Source organism: Oncorhynchus gorbuscha, linkage group LG06 (genome assembly GCF_021184085.1).
Source record: "Oncorhynchus gorbuscha isolate QuinsamMale2020 ecotype Even-year linkage group LG06, OgorEven_v1.0, whole genome shotgun sequence".
NCBI lineage: Eukaryota > Metazoa > Chordata > Actinopteri > Salmoniformes > Salmonidae > Oncorhynchus > Oncorhynchus gorbuscha.
This window is the reverse complement of record NC_060178.1, coordinates 91,493,220-91,510,620: the sequence shown is the minus strand read 5'-3', so window position 1 is coordinate 91,510,620 and position 17,401 is coordinate 91,493,220. Positions and strand designations below refer to the sequence as shown.

The 17,401-nt window shown below is 42.9% G+C and overlaps 1 protein-coding gene across 1 annotated transcript; it reads left to right on the top strand.

The window, feature by feature from the left end:
- Positions 1-153: 153 nt before the first annotated feature.
- LOC124037302 (PHD finger-like domain-containing protein 5A) lies at positions 154-16,450 on the top strand. The gene is made up of 4 exons (XM_046352008.1): positions 154-259; positions 15,516-15,539; positions 15,738-15,904; positions 16,254-16,450. The coding sequence occupies exons 1-4, from the start codon at positions 208-210 to the stop codon at positions 16,341-16,343; spliced, it is 333 nt and encodes a 110-aa protein (XP_046207964.1). The 5' UTR covers positions 154-207; the 3' UTR covers positions 16,344-16,450.
- Positions 16,451-17,401: the final 951 nt, after the last annotated feature.

Below are 17,401 nucleotides of genomic sequence, written 5' to 3'. Positions count from 1 at the left end.
TCATATGTAATATTCACTCCTTGAATTTAGCTGGATTAATTCACTGACATGTCCATAGCAATAGTAATTTTAACTAACGTGAAATAAACAAAAATGATATGATCCGAAAAACAAACTAAACTTAAATACAAATTTCAAATGTCACGTGTTTCTGTGGGTCAAAGTTGAAAGTTCAAAATAACTATCGTATTCCCTCCGTTCGCGAGAATGGCTAAACATCATCCAGATTTGATCTTTTGTAGAAAACAAGCTGGTGTTGGTAAGGTGTTTATTTGATGTTTGATGCATATCATTGCATTAGTACTTACTTCTAATAAGCAATGATAAGTGCCGAGCTCTTGCCCTTTGTTAAAAGTGTCTGGCTAGATAAGATAGCTTGCTAGAAACAGTTAGCATACTTTTAGCACATTCATTTGCTAATTGTATTGGTCGCATACACATATTTAGAATATTTTATTGCGAGTGTAGCGAAATGCTTGTGTTCATGACCATAACCTGCTTCTTCACCAACCCATTAACGTTATTGCACCCGCCCATACTATCAGCATGTCATATGCAGTGTTGCCAACTCATTTTCAGGGTAAGTTACTCGAGGCAGGTTGACTTGTTGCTAAATGACGTTGTGATGTCATTGCGTGATAACGTAAAACTGCGTCATTACGTTACACAAATTGACTGGCCATCTAAAAAAATTGTGGCCACATTCTTGACCAACTATATTCATTGGGTTTGGCTCGTCGAACGCCTACTGCTGTTGCAGTCAGCCAACAATGATTTGCAATTAGCTGAAATTGCTGCAGGCCTTCTGCTGCCGTGCACGGGCTGAGCGCCTGCTGCTGACGTCACTCACAATGCACTTTTGCAGCCAGGCACGTGTGTTGTGACTGAGTGTGTGACAGAGAAAGTGTTTTTGTAATCATTTAGAGGGAACATTTTAGCGTTTAAGTCACTTTTCAAAAGTTGCAAATCCATTTTTTTAAAGTGGCTAAATGTGTTGCATAGGTACTGTTTGAAAAAAAAGTTGCCAGGGTAGTCTGAAAAGTTGCTCAACAGAATTGCTAAATTGGCATCACTGGTCACATGTGCAACCAGAGGGGGAAAAAACTCTAGACCACCTTTACTCCACACACAAAGATACATAAAGCTCTCCCCCGCCCTCCATTTGGCAAATCTGACCATATTTCTATCCTTACATTAAAAAAACTAAAGCAGGATGTTCCAGTGACTCGCTCAAAACGGAAGTGGTCAGATGACGCGGATGCTACGCTACAGGACTGTTTTGCAAACACAGACTGGAATATGTTCCCAGGATTCATCCAATGGCATTGAAGAGTATACCGCCTCAGTCACCGGCTTCGTCAATAAGTGCATCGACCAGAAGCCATAGTTTACAGTCAACATCCGCACCGAGCTAAAGGCTAGAGCTGCCGCTTTCAAGGAGCGGGACACTTTTTCCCCACCTTTTATTTAACTAGGTAGGCCAGTTGAGAACAAGTTCACATTTACAACTGCGAATTTGCCAAGTTAAAGCAAAGCACAGAGTTAGACATGAAATAAACAAACATACAATAATACACAATAAAAAAATCTGTATACAGTGTGTGCAAATTAAGGAGGTAAGGCAATAAATAGGCCAATAGTGGAAAAATAATTACAATTTAGCATTTACACTGTAGTGATTTATGTGCAGATGAGGATGTGCAAGTAGAAATACTGGTGTGCTAAAGAGCAGAAAAACAAAACACATGGGGTGAGGTACGTAGTTGGTTGGATGGGCTATTTACTGATGGGCTGTGTACAGCTGCAGCAATTGGTAAGCTGCTCTGACAGCTGACGCTTAAAGTTAGTGAGAGAGATATGTCTCCAACTTCAGTGATTTTTGCAATTTGTTCCAATCATTGGCAGCAGAGAACTGTAAAGAAAGGCAGCCAAAGGAGGTGTTGGCTTTGGGGATGACCAGTGAAATATACCTGCTGGAGCGCGTGCTACGGGTGGGTGTTGCTATAGTGACCAGTGAGCTGCGATAACGCAGAGCTTTACCTAGCAAAAACTTATAGATGACCTGGAGCCAGTGGGTTTGGTGAGGACTATGTAGTGCGGACCAGCCAACGAGAGCATATGGGTCGCAGTGGTGGGTAGTATATGGAGCTTTGGTGGCACTGTGATAGACTGTATTCAATTAGCTGAGTGGAGTGTTGGAGGCTATTTTGTAAATGACATTGCCGAAGTCATGGATTGGTAGGGTAGTCAGTTTTACGAGGGTATGTTTGGCAGCGTGAGTGAAGGAGGCTTTGTTGAGAAATAGGAAGCCGATTCTAGATTTAACTTTGGATTGGAGATGCTTAATGTGAGTCTGGAAGGAGAGTTTACAGTCTAGCCATACACCTAGGTATTTATCGTTGTCCACATTAGAGGTCGACCGAATATGATTTTTCAACGCCGATACCGATTATTGGAGGACCAAAAAAGTCGATACCGATTAATTGGCCAATTTAAAATAATAAATATACATAAAATTGTATTTTTATTTTTTGTAATAATGACAATTACAACAATACTGAATGAAAACTTATTTTAACTTAATATAATACATCAATACAATCTATTTAGCCTCAAATAAATAATGAAACATGCTTAAATTTGGTTCAAATAATGCAAAAACAAAGTGTTGGAGAAGCAAGTAAAAGTGCAATATGTGCTATGTAAGAAAGCTAACATTTCAGTTCCTTGCTCAGAACATGAGAACATATATTTTTTATTTTTTTATTTAACCTTTATTTAACCAGGTAGGCAAGTTGAGAACAAGTTCTTATTTACAATTGCGACCTGGCCAAGATAAAGCAAAGCAGTTCGACACATACAACGACACAGAGTTACACATGGAGTAAAACAAACATACATTCAATAATACAGTATAAACAAGTCTATATACGATGTGAGCAAATGAGGTGAGATAAGGGAGGTAAAGGCAAAAAAAGGCATTGGTGGCAAAGTAAATACAATATAGCAAGTAAAACACTGGAATGGTAGATTTGCAGTGTAAGAATGTGCAAAGTAGAAATAAAAATAATGGGGAGCAAAATAAATAAATTAAATACAGTAGGGAAAGAGGTAGTTGTTTGGGCTAAATTATAGGTGGGCAATGTACAAGTGCAGTAATATGTGAGCTGCTCTGACAGTTGGTGCTTAAAGCTAGTGAGGGAGATAAGTGTTTCCAGTTTCAGAGATGTTTGTAGTTCGTTCCAGTCATTGGCAGCAGAGAATTGGAAGGAGAAGAAAGAATTGGTTTTGGAGGTGACTAGAGAGATATACCTGCTGGAGCGTGTGCTACAGATAGGAGATGCTATGGTGACCAGCAAGCTGAGATAAGGGGGGACTTTACCTAGCAGGTTTTGTAGATGACATGGAGCCAGTGGGTTAGGCGACGAATATGAAGCGAGGGCCAGCCAACTAGAGCGTACAGGTCGCAATGGTGGGTAGTATATGGGGCTTTGGTGACAAAACGGATTGCACTGTGATAGACTGCATCCAATTTGTTGAGTAGGGTATTGGAGGCTATTTTGTAAATGACATCGCCATAGTCGAGGATTGGTAGGGGTCAGTTTTACAAGGGTATGTTTGGCAGCATGAGTGAAGGATGCTTTGTTACGAAATAGGAAGCCAATTCTAGATTTAACTTTGGAACGGAGATGTTTGATATGGGTCTGGAAGGAGAGTTTACAGTCTAACCAGACACCTAAGTATTTGTAGTTGTCCACGTATTCTAAGTCAGAGCCGTCCAGAGTAGTGATGTTGGACAGGCGGGCAGATGCAGGTAGCGATCGGTTGAAGAGCATTTTTATTTTACCTTTATTTTTATTTTACTAGGCAAGTCAGTTAAGCACAAATTCTTATTTTCAATGACGGCCTAGGAACAGTGGGTTAACTGCCTGTTCAGGGGCAGAACAACAGATTTGTACCTTGTCAGCTCGGGGATTTGAACTTGCAACCATGCATTTAGCTTTACTTGTATTTAAGAGCAATTGGAGGCCACGGAAGGAGAGTTGTATGGCATTGAAGCTTGCCTGGAGGGTTGTTAACACAGTGTCCAAAGAAGGGCCAGAATTATACAGAATGGTGTTGTCTGTGTAGAGGTGGATCAGAGACTCACCAGCAGCAAGAGCGACATCATTGATGTATACAGAGAAGAGTCGGTCCAAGAATTGAACCCTGTGGCACCCCCATAGAGACTGCCAGAGGTCCGGACAGCAGATCCTCCAATTTGACACACTGAACTCTATCAGAGAAGTAGTTGGTGAACCAGGCGAGGCAATCATTTGAGAAACCAAGGCTGTCGAGTCTGCCGATGAGGATGCGGTGATTGACAGAGTCGAAAGCCTTGGCCAGATCAATGAATACGGCTGCACAGTAATGTTTCTTATCGATGGCGGTTAAGATATCGTTTAGGACCTTGAGCGTGGCTGAGGTGCACCCATGACCAGCTCTGAAACCAGATTGCATAGCAGAGAAGGTATGGTGAGATTCTAAATGGTCGGTAATCTGTTTGTTGACTTGGCTTTCGAAGACCTTAGTAAGGCATGGTAGGATAGATATAGGTCTGTAGCAGTTTGGGTCAAGAGTGTCCCCCCCTTTGAAGAGGGGGATGACCGCAGCTGCTTTCCAATCTTTGGGAATCTCAGACGACACAAAAGAGAGGTTGAACAGGCTAGTAATAGGGGTGGCAACAATTTCTGCAGATAATTTTAGAAAGAAAGGGTCCAAATTGTCTAGCCAGGCTGATTTGTAGGGGTCCAGATTTTGCAGCTCTTTCAGAACATCAGCTGAACGGATTTGGGAGAAGGAGAAATGGGGAAGGCTTGGGCGAGTTGCTGTTGGGGGTGTAGTGCTGTTGACCGAGGTAGGAGTAGCCAGGTGGAAAGCATGGCCAGCCGTAGAAAAATGATTTTTGAAATTCTCAATTATGGTGGATTTATCAGTGGTGACAGTGTTTCCTATCTTCAGTGCAGTGGGCAGCTGGGAGGAGGTGTTCTTATTCTCCATGGACTTTACAGTGTCCCAGAACTTTTTTGAGTTAGTGTTGCAGGAAGCAAATTTCTGCTTGAAAAAGCTAGCCTTGGCTTTTCTAACTGCCTGTGTATAATGGTTTCTAGCTTCCCTGAACAGCTGCATATCACGGGGGCTGTTCAATGCTAATGCAGAACGCCATAGGATGTTTTTGTGTTGGTTAAGGGCAGTCAGGTGTGGGGAGAACCAAGGGCTATATCTGTTCCTGGTTCTAAATTTCTTGAATGAGGCATGCTTATTTAAGATGGTTGGGAAGGCATTTAAAAAAAATATCCAGGCATCCTCTACTGACAGGATGAGATCAATATCCTTCCAGGATACCCTGGCCAGGTCGATTAGAAAGGCCTGCTCGCTGAAGTGTTTCAGGGAGCGTTTGACAGTGATATGAAAGCTGATGGTTCCTTTTAACATGAGTCTTCAATATTCCCAGGTAAGAAGTTTTAGGTTGTAGTTATTATAGGAATTATAGGACTATTTCCCTCTATAGCATTTGTATTTCATTAACCTTTGACGATTGGATGTTCTTATAGGCACTTTAGTATTGCCAGTGTAACAGTATAGCTTCCGTCCCTCTACTCGCTCCTACCTGGGCTCGAACCAGGAACACATCGACAACAGCCACACTCGAAGCAGCGTTACCCATGCAGAGCAAGGGAAACAACCACAGGCTCAGAGCGAGTGACGTTTGAAACGCCATTAGCGCGCGCTAACTAGCTAGCCATTTCACATCGGTTAAACCAGCCTCATCTTGGGAGTTGATAGGCTTGAAGTCATAAACAGCGCAATGCTTGCCTACCACCACTCAGTCAGATACTTAGATGCCTATATGCTCAGTCAGATTATATGCAACGCAGGACACACTAGATAATATCTAGTAATATCATCAACCATGTGTAGTTAACTAGTGATTATGATTGATTGTTTTTTATAAGGTAAGTTTAATGCTAGCTAGCAACTTACCCTGGCTTACTGCATTCGCGTAACAGGCAGTCTCCTTGTGGAGTGCAACGAGAGAGATGCAGGTCATTATTGCGTTGGACTAGTCAACTGTAAGGTTGCAAGATTGGATCCCCTGAGCTGACAAGGTGAAAATCTGCCATTCTGCCCCTGAACGAGGCAGTTAACCCACCGTTCCTAGGCCGTCATTGAATATAAGAATGTGTTCTTAACTGAGTTGCCTAGTTAAATAAAGGTATATAAAAAAAATCGGCTCCCAAAAATACAGATTTCCGATTTGTTATGAAAAATCGTCCCTAATTAATCGGCCATTCCGATTAATCGGTCGACCTCTCGTCCACATATTCTAAGTCAGAACCGTCCAGAGTAGTGATGCTAGGCGGGTGCGGGCAGCGATCGGTTGAAGAGCATGCATTTTGTTTTACTAGCATTTAAGAGCAGTTGGAGGCCACGGAAGGAGTGTTGTATGGCATTGAAGCTCATTTGGAGGTTTGTTAACACAGTGTCCAAAGAAGGGCCAGATGTATACAGAATGGTGTCGTCGTCTGCTTAGAGGTGGATCAGAGAATCACTAGCAGCAAGAGCGACATCATTGGTATATACAGAGAAAAGAGTCGGCCCGAGAATTGATCCCTTTGGCACCCCCATAGACTGGCAGAGGTCAGGACAACAGGCCCTCTGAATAACACACTGAACTCTATCTGAGAAGTAGTTAGTGAACCAGAGGAGGCAGTCATTAGAGAAACCAAGGCTGTTGAGTCTGCTGATTAGAATACAATTGTTGACAAGAGTCAATAAGAGCCTTGGCCAGGTCGATGAAGACGGCTGCACAGGACTGTCTTTTATCGATGGCGGTTATATCATTTAGGACCTTGAGTGTGGCTGAGGTGCACCAGTGACCAGCTTGGAAACCAGATTGCATAGCGGAGAAGGTACGTAGGGTTCGAAATGGTCGGTGTTCTGTTTGTTCACCTGGCTTTCAAAGACACTAATCCGGACACTAATAAGAAATCCCACAAGGCCCTCACACAAACCATAAAACGGGAAAAGTGTCAATTCAGGACTAAGATAGCGCCGATGTAGTATGATTCAAACGGTCGTTGGAATGTGGCAGGGCTTGAAAACTATTACGCACTAGAAAGGTAAACACAGCAACGAGCTGCCCAGTGACGCGAGCCTACCAGGCGAGCTAAATGCCTTTTATGCTTGCTTTGAGGCAAGCAAAACTGAAGCATGCATGTAAGCCCCAGCTGTTCTGTATGACTGTGTGATCACGCTCTCCATAGTCGATGTGAGCAAAACCTTTGGACAGGTCAACATTCACAAAGCCACGGGGCCAGACGGATTACCAGGACGTTTACTCAAAGCATGCGCAGACCAACTGGCAAGTGTCTTCACTGACATTTTCAATCTCTCCCTGATTGAGTCTGTAATACCTACAGTTTTCAAACAGACCACCATAGTCCCTGTGCCCAAGGAAGCGAAGGTAATTTGCCTAAATGATTACCGCCCCGTAGAACTCATGTCTGTAGCCATAAAGTGCTTTGAACGGCTGATCATGGCTCACATCAACAACAACATGCCAGAAACCCTAGACCCACTCCAATTTGCATACCACCCCAACAGATCCACAGATGACGCAGTCTCAATCGCACTCCACACTACCCTTTTCCACCTGGACAAAAGGAACACTTATGTGAGAATGCTGTTCATTGACTACAGCTCAGCGTTCAACACCATAGTGCCCACATAGTGCCCACATCACTAAGCTAAGGACCCTGGGACTTAGGGCTGGGTGACATGGCCAAAATATTATATCACAGTATTTAAATCACTAAGCTAAGGACCCTGGGACTTAGGGCTGGGTGACATGGCCAAAATATTATATCACAGTATTTAAATCACTAAGCTAAGGACCCTGGGACTTAGGGCTGGGTGACATGGCCAAAATATTATAACACAGTATTTAAATAAAATAAAAATACTATTTTTAGTTTCTAAATAATAAACGTTCTACATTTGCTTTATGAGTAGTGTGTGACCCTCGGGTGGCAACACATGTATTCTAAGTGATTTCAATGAGTCTTTCTCCATTCTGATTGTTTTTTACTGTTCAATTCAACTTCAACCAAAACAAATTTCAGCACTTATCATTTCTGCATTTACTGCACCCAATTGCACTCGTAGAAAAAGTACCCAATTGTCATAGTCAAGTAAAAGCGAAAGCCACCCAGTAAAATACTACTTGAGTAAAAGTCTAGAAGTATTTGTTTTTAAATATACTTAAGTATCAAAAGTACATTTTATACATTTAAGTATCAAAAAGTGGGAATCATTTATATTGAGCAAACCAAATTGCACCATTTTCTTTTTAAATTTACAGATATCCAGGGGCACACTCCAACACTCAACACTGAGTCCTCCAGATCAGAGGCAGTAGATGACCAGAGATATTCTCTTGACAAGTGTGTGAATTGGACCATTTCCCTGTCCTGCTAAGCATTCAAAATGTAATGAGTACTTTTAGCTGTCAGGGAAAATGTATGGAGTAAAAAGTACAGTATTTTCTTTAGGAATGTAGTGAAGTAAAAATACAATTTGTCAAAAATAGTAAAGTACAGATACCAAAAAACCTGCCTTAAGTAGTACTTCAAACTGTTTTTACTTAAGTACTTTACACCACTGCTCAATTGAGAATTTCCACACAGCCACGTAGGGCTGCATGATATCGGCAAATAATGTAGAACTTATTTTTAACCAAATGTTGCAATTGCGATTTGACTTGCGAATTAGAGCAAAACTGTTGGAATCATGGAAATAGAATGACTATTCTATAGTTAGAATATAATTGTGGGCACTTTGAATACAGTGTTGTTTGAGATGACAACAAATTAAAATGCCGGCGAGGAGTTATTGTGACAGGGTAGGAACTAAAGCGTTGATAAGTGTTTCCTACTGGACCCTATAAGCTTTGGCTACATTGCATGTTTTCTTTTAGCTACTTCATGTTGCTAACATATTCTTGCTTTGCTTATTCCTCTTTTGATTTAGAAGATACTGTTGCACAAACAGCATGCTGATTTCGGTCTACACCATCACTTGTATTAGCTAGCTACCTTTGCTCCTACTCAATACATTTATTAGCTAGCTATTAGCATTAGCGGCTAACAATTAGGCTCTCACAAGATTTAGGGCAACTTGCTAAAAAAATACAAACTAGCTGTTTGCTGATGTAAGAAACACAAACTAATATTAACATTCTAGAACGCTAGTGGATTTATATTAAGAAGCAAAGTGAAAACAGCATTGTTGTCGTCAACATTGTTGCATGTGCTGCATTGACCATGCAGACTGAACGCAAGTGTGAATATCGAATGTGCTCCTTAAGTGACGGTGCGTGGCTAGGTCTGTGTGGAAAGTGGCATGGAGAGAGAACGGAGAGAGATGACTCAAGTAGCGAAGTAAACTATATTGACATTACACATGGCGTATCACATTTAACAAATCAAACATTCAAATACCGGTATAGAAGGTAAAGTAAAAACCCTAACCGGTCCCTGCATAAATACCGGTATATCATAAAATACTGTATACCGCCCAGCCCTACTGGGAATAAATACCACCTTCTGCAACTGGATCCTGGACTTCCTGACAGGCTGGCCCCAGGTGGGTAGCAACAACGACACATCTGCCACCCTAATCCTCAATACTGGGGCCCCAGGTGCGTGCGTAGTCCGCTCCTGTACTCCCTGTTCACCCATGACTGCGTGGCCAAGCATGACCCCAAAACCATCATTAAGTTTTCTTAATCACTGATGAGGCAGCTTATAGGGAGAAGGTCAGACACCTGGTGCCAGGACAACAACCTCACTTTCAATGTGACTAAGGCAAACAAGCTGATCATGGACTACAGGAAAAGGAGGGCCGAACAGGCCTCCATTAAATCGACGGCACTGAAGTGGAGCGGGTCGAGAGTTTCAAGTTCCTTGGTGTCCACATCACCAACAAACTATCATGGTCCAAACACACCAAGACATTTGTGAAGAAGGCACGACAACACCTTTTCCCCCACAGGAGACTGAAAAGATTTGTCATGGGTCCCCAGGTCCTTAAAAAGTTATACAGCTGCACCATTGAGGGCATTCTGACCGGTTGCATCCCCGCCTGGTATGGTAACTGCTCGGCATCTGACTATAATGCGCAACAGAAGGTAGTGCGTATGGCCCAGTACATCACTTGGGGCCAAGCTTCCTGATATCCAGGACCTATATACTAGGCGGTGTCAGAGGAAGGCCCAAAAAAGTGTCAGACTCCAGTCACCCAAGTCATAAACTGTTTTCTCTGCTACCGCACGGCAAGGGGTACCGGAGCGCCAAGTCGAGGATAAAAAAAATAAGACTACTGAACATCTAAACTAATGAAATGGCCACCCGGACTATTTACATCCCTTTTTCAGGACCCTGTCTTTCAAAGATAATTCGTATAAATCCAAATAACTTCACAGATCTTAATTGTAAAGGGTTTTAACACTGTTTCCCATGCTGGTTCAATGAACCATAAACAATTCATGGACATGCACCTGTGTAATGGTCGTTAAGACACTAACAGCTTACAGACGGTAGGCGATTAAAGTCACAGTTATGAAAAATTAGGACACTAAAGACGTCTTTCTACTGACTCTGAAAAACACCAAAAGAAAGATGCCCAGGATCCCTGCTCATCTGCATGAACGTGCCTTAGGCATGCTGCAAGGAGGCATGAGGACTGCAGATGTGGCTAGGGCAATAAATTGCCATGTCCGTACTGTGAGACGCCTAAGACAGCGCTACAGGGAGACAGGATGGACAGCTGATCGTCCTCGCCGTGGAAGACCACATATAACAACACCTGCACAGGATCGGTACATCCAAACATCACACCTGCGGAACAGGTACAGGATGGAAACAACAACTGCCCGAGTTACACCAGGAATGCACAATCCCTCCATCAGTGCTCAGACTGTCCGCAATAAGCTGAGAGAGGCTGGACTGAGGGCTTGTAGGCCTGTTGTAAGGCAGGTCCTCACCAGACATCACCGGCAACAACGTCGCCTATGGGCACAAACCCACCGCCGCTGTACCAGACAGGACTGGCAAAAAGTGCTCTTCACTGACGAGTGGCAGTTTTGTCTCACCAGGGGTGATGGTCGGGTTCTCGGTTATCGTCGAAGGAATGAGTGTTACACTGAGGCCTGTACTCTGGAGCGGGATGGATTTGGAGGTGGAGGGTCTGTCATGGTCTGGGGCGGTGTGTCACAGCATCATTGGACTGAGCTTGTTGTCATTGCAGGCTATCTCAATGCTGTGTGTTACAGGGAAGACGACATCCTCCCTCATGTGGTACCCTTCCTTACATGACCCTCTAGCATGACAATACCACCAGTCATACTGCTCGTTCTGTGCGTGACTTCCTGCAAGACAGGAATGTCCGTGTTCTGCCATGGCCAGCAAAGAGCCCGGATCTGAAGCACATTGAGCATGTCTGGGGCCTGTTGGATCGGAGGGTGAGGGCTAGGGCCATTCCCCCCACAGAAATATCCAGGAACTTGCAGGTGCCTTGGTGGAAGAGTGGGGTAACATCTCACAGCAAGAACTGGCAGATCTGGTGCAGTCCATGAGGAGGAGATGCACTGAAATACTTAATGCAGCTGGTGGCCACACAAAATACTGACTGTTACTTTTCATTTTGACTCCCCCCCTTTGTTCAGTGACACATTATTCCATTTCTGTTAGTCACATGTCTGTGGAACTTGTTCAGTTTATGTCTCAGTTGTTGAATCTTGTTATGTTCATACAAATATTTACACATGGTAAGTTTGCTTAAATTAAACGCAGTTGACAGAGAGGACGTTTCTTTTTTTTGTTGAGTTTTTGTACACTGCTCAAAAAAATAAAGGGAACACTTAAACAACACAATGTAACCCCAAGTCAATCACACTTCTGTGAAATCAAACTGTCCACTTAGGAAGCAACACTCATTGACAATAAATTTCACATGCTGTTGTGCAAATGGAATAGAAAACAGGTGGAAATTAAAAGCAATTAGCAAGACACCCCCAATAAAGGAGTGGTTCTGCAGGTGGTGACCACTTCTCAGTTCCTATGCTTCCTGGCTGATGTTTTGGTCACTTTTGAATGCTGGCGGTGCTTTCGCTCTAGTGGTAGCATGAGACGGAGTCTACAACCCACACAAGTGGCTCAGGTAGTACAGCTCATCCAGGATGGCACATCAATGCGAGCTGTGGCAAAGAAGGTTTGCTGTGTCTGTCAGCGTAGTGTCCAGAGCATGGAGGCGCTACCAGGAGACAGACATCAGGAGACGTGGAGGAGGCCGTAGGAGGGCAACAACCCAGCAGCAGGACCGCTACCTCCGCCTTTGTGCAAGTAGGAGCACTGCCTGAGCCCTGCAAAATGACCTCCAGCAGGCCACCATGTGTCGGCTCATACGGTCAGAAACAGCAAGTCCACGGGTGGGGTTGTGCTTACAGCCCAACACCGTGCAGGATGTTTGGCATATGCCAGAGAATACCAAGATTGGAAAATTTGCCAGCTCTTCACAGATGAAAGCAGGTTCACACTGAGGAGCAGTCATGGTGTGGCATTTCTTTGGAGGGCCGCACAGCCCTCCATTTGCCAGAGGTAGCCTGACTGCCATTAGGTACCGAGATAGATCCTCAGACCGTGAGACCATATGCTGGTGCGGTTGGCCCTGTTTGGTATGCTACCTAATGCAAGACCTCATGTGGCTGGAGTGTGACCGGTTTGGCGGTGGGTCAGTCAGTTCCGGCAAGTAGGCCAAGGCATTGATGTTATGGACTGGACCTCATGTGGCTGGAGTGTGTCAACAGTTCCCCATTGATGTTCCCCAGACCTGAATCCAATTGAGCACTTCTGAGACATCATGTCTCGCTCCATCCACCAACGCCACATTGCACCACACTGTCCAGGAGTTGGCGGATGCTTGAGTCCAGGTCTGGGAGGAGATCCCTCAGGAGACCATCCGCCACCTCATCAAGAGCATGCCCAGGCGTTGTAGGGAGGTCATACAGGCACGTGGAGGCCACACACACTACTGAGCCTGTTTTTGACTTGTTTTAAGGACATTACATCAAAGTTGGATCAGCCTGTAGTGTGGTTTTCCACTTTAATGTTGAGTGTGACTCCAAATCCAGACCTCCATGAGTTGATAAATGTGATTTCCATTGATAATTTTTGTGTGATTTTGTTGTCAGCACATTCAACTATGTAAAGAAAAAAGTATTTAATACGAATATTTCATTCATTCAGATCTAGGATGTGTTATTTTAGTGTTCCCTTTGTTTTTTTGAGCAGTGTATTTATTATGGATCCCCATTAGCAGCAGATACGCTTCCTGGGGTCCAGCAGAAATTAAGGCAGTTTATACAATTGTAAAACATTACAATACATTCACAGATTTCACAACACACTGTGTGCCCTCAGGCCCCTACTCCACCACTACTACATATCTACAGTACTAAATCCATGTGTACGTGTGTGTATAGTGCGTATGTTATCGTGTCTGTGCCTATTTTTGTGTTGCTTCACACAAATCTAATTAAATCTAATTTTACTGCTTGCGTCAGTTACTTGATGTGGAATAGAGTTCCACGTAGTCATGGCTCTATGTAGTACTGTGCACCTCCCATAGTCTGTTCTGGACTTGGGGACTGTGAAGAGACCTCTTGTAAGCATGTCTTGTGGGGTATGCATGGGTGTCCGAGCTGTGTGCCAGTAGTTTAGACAGACAGCCCGGTGCATTCAACATGTCAATACCTCTCATAAATAAAAGTAGTCATGAAGTCAATCTCTCCTCCACTTTGAGCCAGGAGAGATTGACATGCATATGTTTAATATTAGCTCTCTGTGAACACCCGAAGACCAGCTGTGCTGCCCTGTTCTGAGCCAATTGCAATTTTCCTAAGTCTTTTTTTCTGGCATCTGACCACATGACTGAACAGTAGTCAAGGTGTGACAAAACTAGGGCCTGTAGGACCTGCCTTGTTGATAGTGTTAAGAAGGCAGAGCATCGCTTTATTATATACAGACTTTTACCCATCTTAGCTACGACGGCATAAATATGTTTTGACCATGACAGTTTACAGTCGTGTTACTCCAAGCAGTTTTAGTCATCTCAACTTGCTCAATTTCCACATTATTTATTACGATTTAGTTGAGGTCTAGGGTTGAGTGACTGATTTGTCCCAAATACAATCCTTTTAGTTGTAGAAATATTTGGGGCTTATTCCTTGCCACCCACTCAAACTAACTGCAGATCTTTGTTGAGTGTGCAGTCATTTCAGTCGTTGTTGTAGCCGATGAGTATAGTGTTGAGTCATCCCCATGCATGAAACTCTGGCTTTACTCAGTCAGTGGCATGTCGTTAGTAAAAACTGAAAAAAGCAAGGGGCCGAAACGGCTACCCTGGGGAATTTATCTATGCATTTACCTATGCATACCTCAACAAACCTGTACACCCACCCGCACATTGACTCAGTACCAGTACCCCCTGTGTATGACCTCGTTGCTGTTATGTAAATGTATTGTTACTTTTTTATTGATTGGATATTTTTTAACTTTTTGTTTATTTAGTAAATTTTATTAACTCTATTTCTTGAAGTGCATTGTTAATGGCTTGTAGTAAGAGTTTCACGGTAAGGTAACACCTGTTGTGTTCGGCGCATGTGACAAAACATTTTATTTGAACGTTATAGCTATGTGATGGCAGTTAAGTAGATTAGCTAGTAAGATTATAGCTCTTGATCATGACTCTCAGTTCCATTAAACACGAGTCATTGGACAAAGGCATCTTCTGTAGTGGGGAGTTTTTTGTTAAGATCCCCGACGCTCGGTCTGAACATTTTAAGTTAACACGCATCGCTTGTGGTATGGTTTTGGAAGCATAAGGAACTTATCAGCGAGAAATGCTGAAGAAGAAAAAAAGTCTACACACCTTGATAGGGTTAGTGTTCTCACACTACCGTATCTCCATGTTACACGCTTGTCTATGTTAGGCGAGGCCACCACCTGTGCTAATTAGCTATCTAGCATGCTCCTCCGAACACGTGTGTAAGCGTGAATCGGGAAGTGTAGTTTTGTTGGATGGATCTGTGAAACACGTAGCAGTTTTATTTTAAAAAATGGTGCGTTTCTTTCTCACTGATGAAAGGTAAGCGCTATATGTTTCGAAAGCCGTATAGCAAGCGGTGATTATTGATGTTTCTAAATGTTAAAAACATCGTCGGGATTGTAGTTTACATGAGGCAGTTGTGGGCGACGCTAATGGCTAATAACTAGGGAGAAGGCGGTAAGCCCCTTCTTTTTGAGAGCTTGTAAGATGTCTTGAGTGCATAACCCTTAGCTTTATGGAGCAATGATTTGTTGGCTAGCTACATTATTCATGTTCACACACTGTTTGTTCTATTCTTTACTTTTCAGCTATTGGAAGATTGTGCGAGAAATGTAAGTTTCAAAAACATGTTTTACATAATGTTGTCCCTTTCTCCCATACAGTGTGTATTTGCTGCCCTTTAATTTACCCCCATAACTCCTAGAGTTGAGCCAGTAATCATCAACACATGGTTTACTTTTATATTGAATTACCCCAGTTCAAAATGCCACGGCATTAAAGTCTCATCCCCCTCTTCCCTCCTCTCCTAGGTGATGGAAAGTGTGTGATCTGTGACTCGTATGTGAGGCCTTGCACACTGGTGCGCATCTGTGACGAGTGCAACTACGGGTCGTACCAGGGGCGCTGTGTCATATGTGGAGGTCCCGGGGTGTCTGACGCTTACTACTGCAAAGAGTGCACCATCCAGGAGAAAGACGTTAGTCTCGCTCTCTCTCTCTCTCTTTTACATTTACATTTAAGTCATTTAGCAGATGCTCTTATCTTTTTATATATATATATATAAAATAAAAGGTGTAGAAAAACCCTCACACCATCCAATGCTCCCGTATGCAAGGTTTCCAATAAACTATACAGAATCATTCAATATTGTGCTTCTTCGACATATTCCGTTCTTGATCAATGTCGTGTGAAAAATGGAAAGGTGTTTGAGATGCTGAGTAATGATATGTGGTTGTACAAGTAATAGTCATTTTAAACAATCTCAATGTAATGTGAGAATACACCAACAAGTTATTTTTTCTACTCCTCTCTACTGGATGAGACAGCGAGATGGATGCCCCAAGATTGTGAACTTGGGCAGTTCAAAGACTGACCTTTTCTATGAACGGAAGAAGTATGGCTTCAAGAAGAGGTGAAGACAGGCCTGTCCAACGAGTGCTTTGCTTCTGTTTTTTTGTATGAACGTTTTTACCTTTGTGTGTGAACATATTTTGATAATACAATAAAGCTTTATTTTACATTATTGCAATGCACATGATTACATTTTCCCTGTAGTTTTGGGTTAATTATCTAGTGTTCATCATTTTATGGGATGAACTGAGTTTTACACTTGAATGAAATCTAATTTCATATAATGAAACTAGAACTGGGAAGCATTACCATCAGGAAAGATTGGCAATAGTTTCCCACAAATCTCTATTCCCCAAACAATGAACTGGGGTGCCTCTCGTTGTTTAAGGGAGATTTTCAGGGATGTTTACATCACTTGCAAATCTAATAAACCTCTGCATGTTAATTTGTTAAAAGCATGTGCTTCCACAATGCTGTATTCTACTGTTTATCGGTTTAATGGTGGAGTTAGATGAGCCGTTTAGTGTTTACATGCCAAAGTGATTGCTTTTTATAAAAATGCTTTATCTGCCTTCACAATGGAAACTACTTTGTAAATTCGAACATGTTTTATGGAAAATAGACATTGTAAAAACGATTGGTCGCTAAATCCGGAGAAATGACGGACCATGTATAAAAAAAACTGTTGGTCACTAAATACGGTTAGAAGGACCACGTAAAAACGATTGGCTGGTATGCCTTCACCTGTTTGAGCATACGGCTGTAAATTCCCTCACCCGCTATGTACTTAACGTATGGGTTGGTTCTGTCCTCAATAGTGCTGTCCAGTTAACATGATGTTAAGGCCCATCACTGTACTCATGATAGTCACCACCACACACAGACCCAGCTGTTTCCTTTGAAGATGTTTATATGGTTTTGGGAATCCGAATGACTTGGAATCTTATTGTTATGGCTATTTTGATGCACACACAACATTCAGACATTCGTGTTACTGTCGATGATAAACAGTCCTAAGGAACATGTGTCTTCTCTTCGGATAATACTGACCTGAGTGGGCGGGTGCAGTGTCCAGTTGTGCATTTCCAATCGCTCTGATTGGTTGGGAATGGCAGGTCTATGA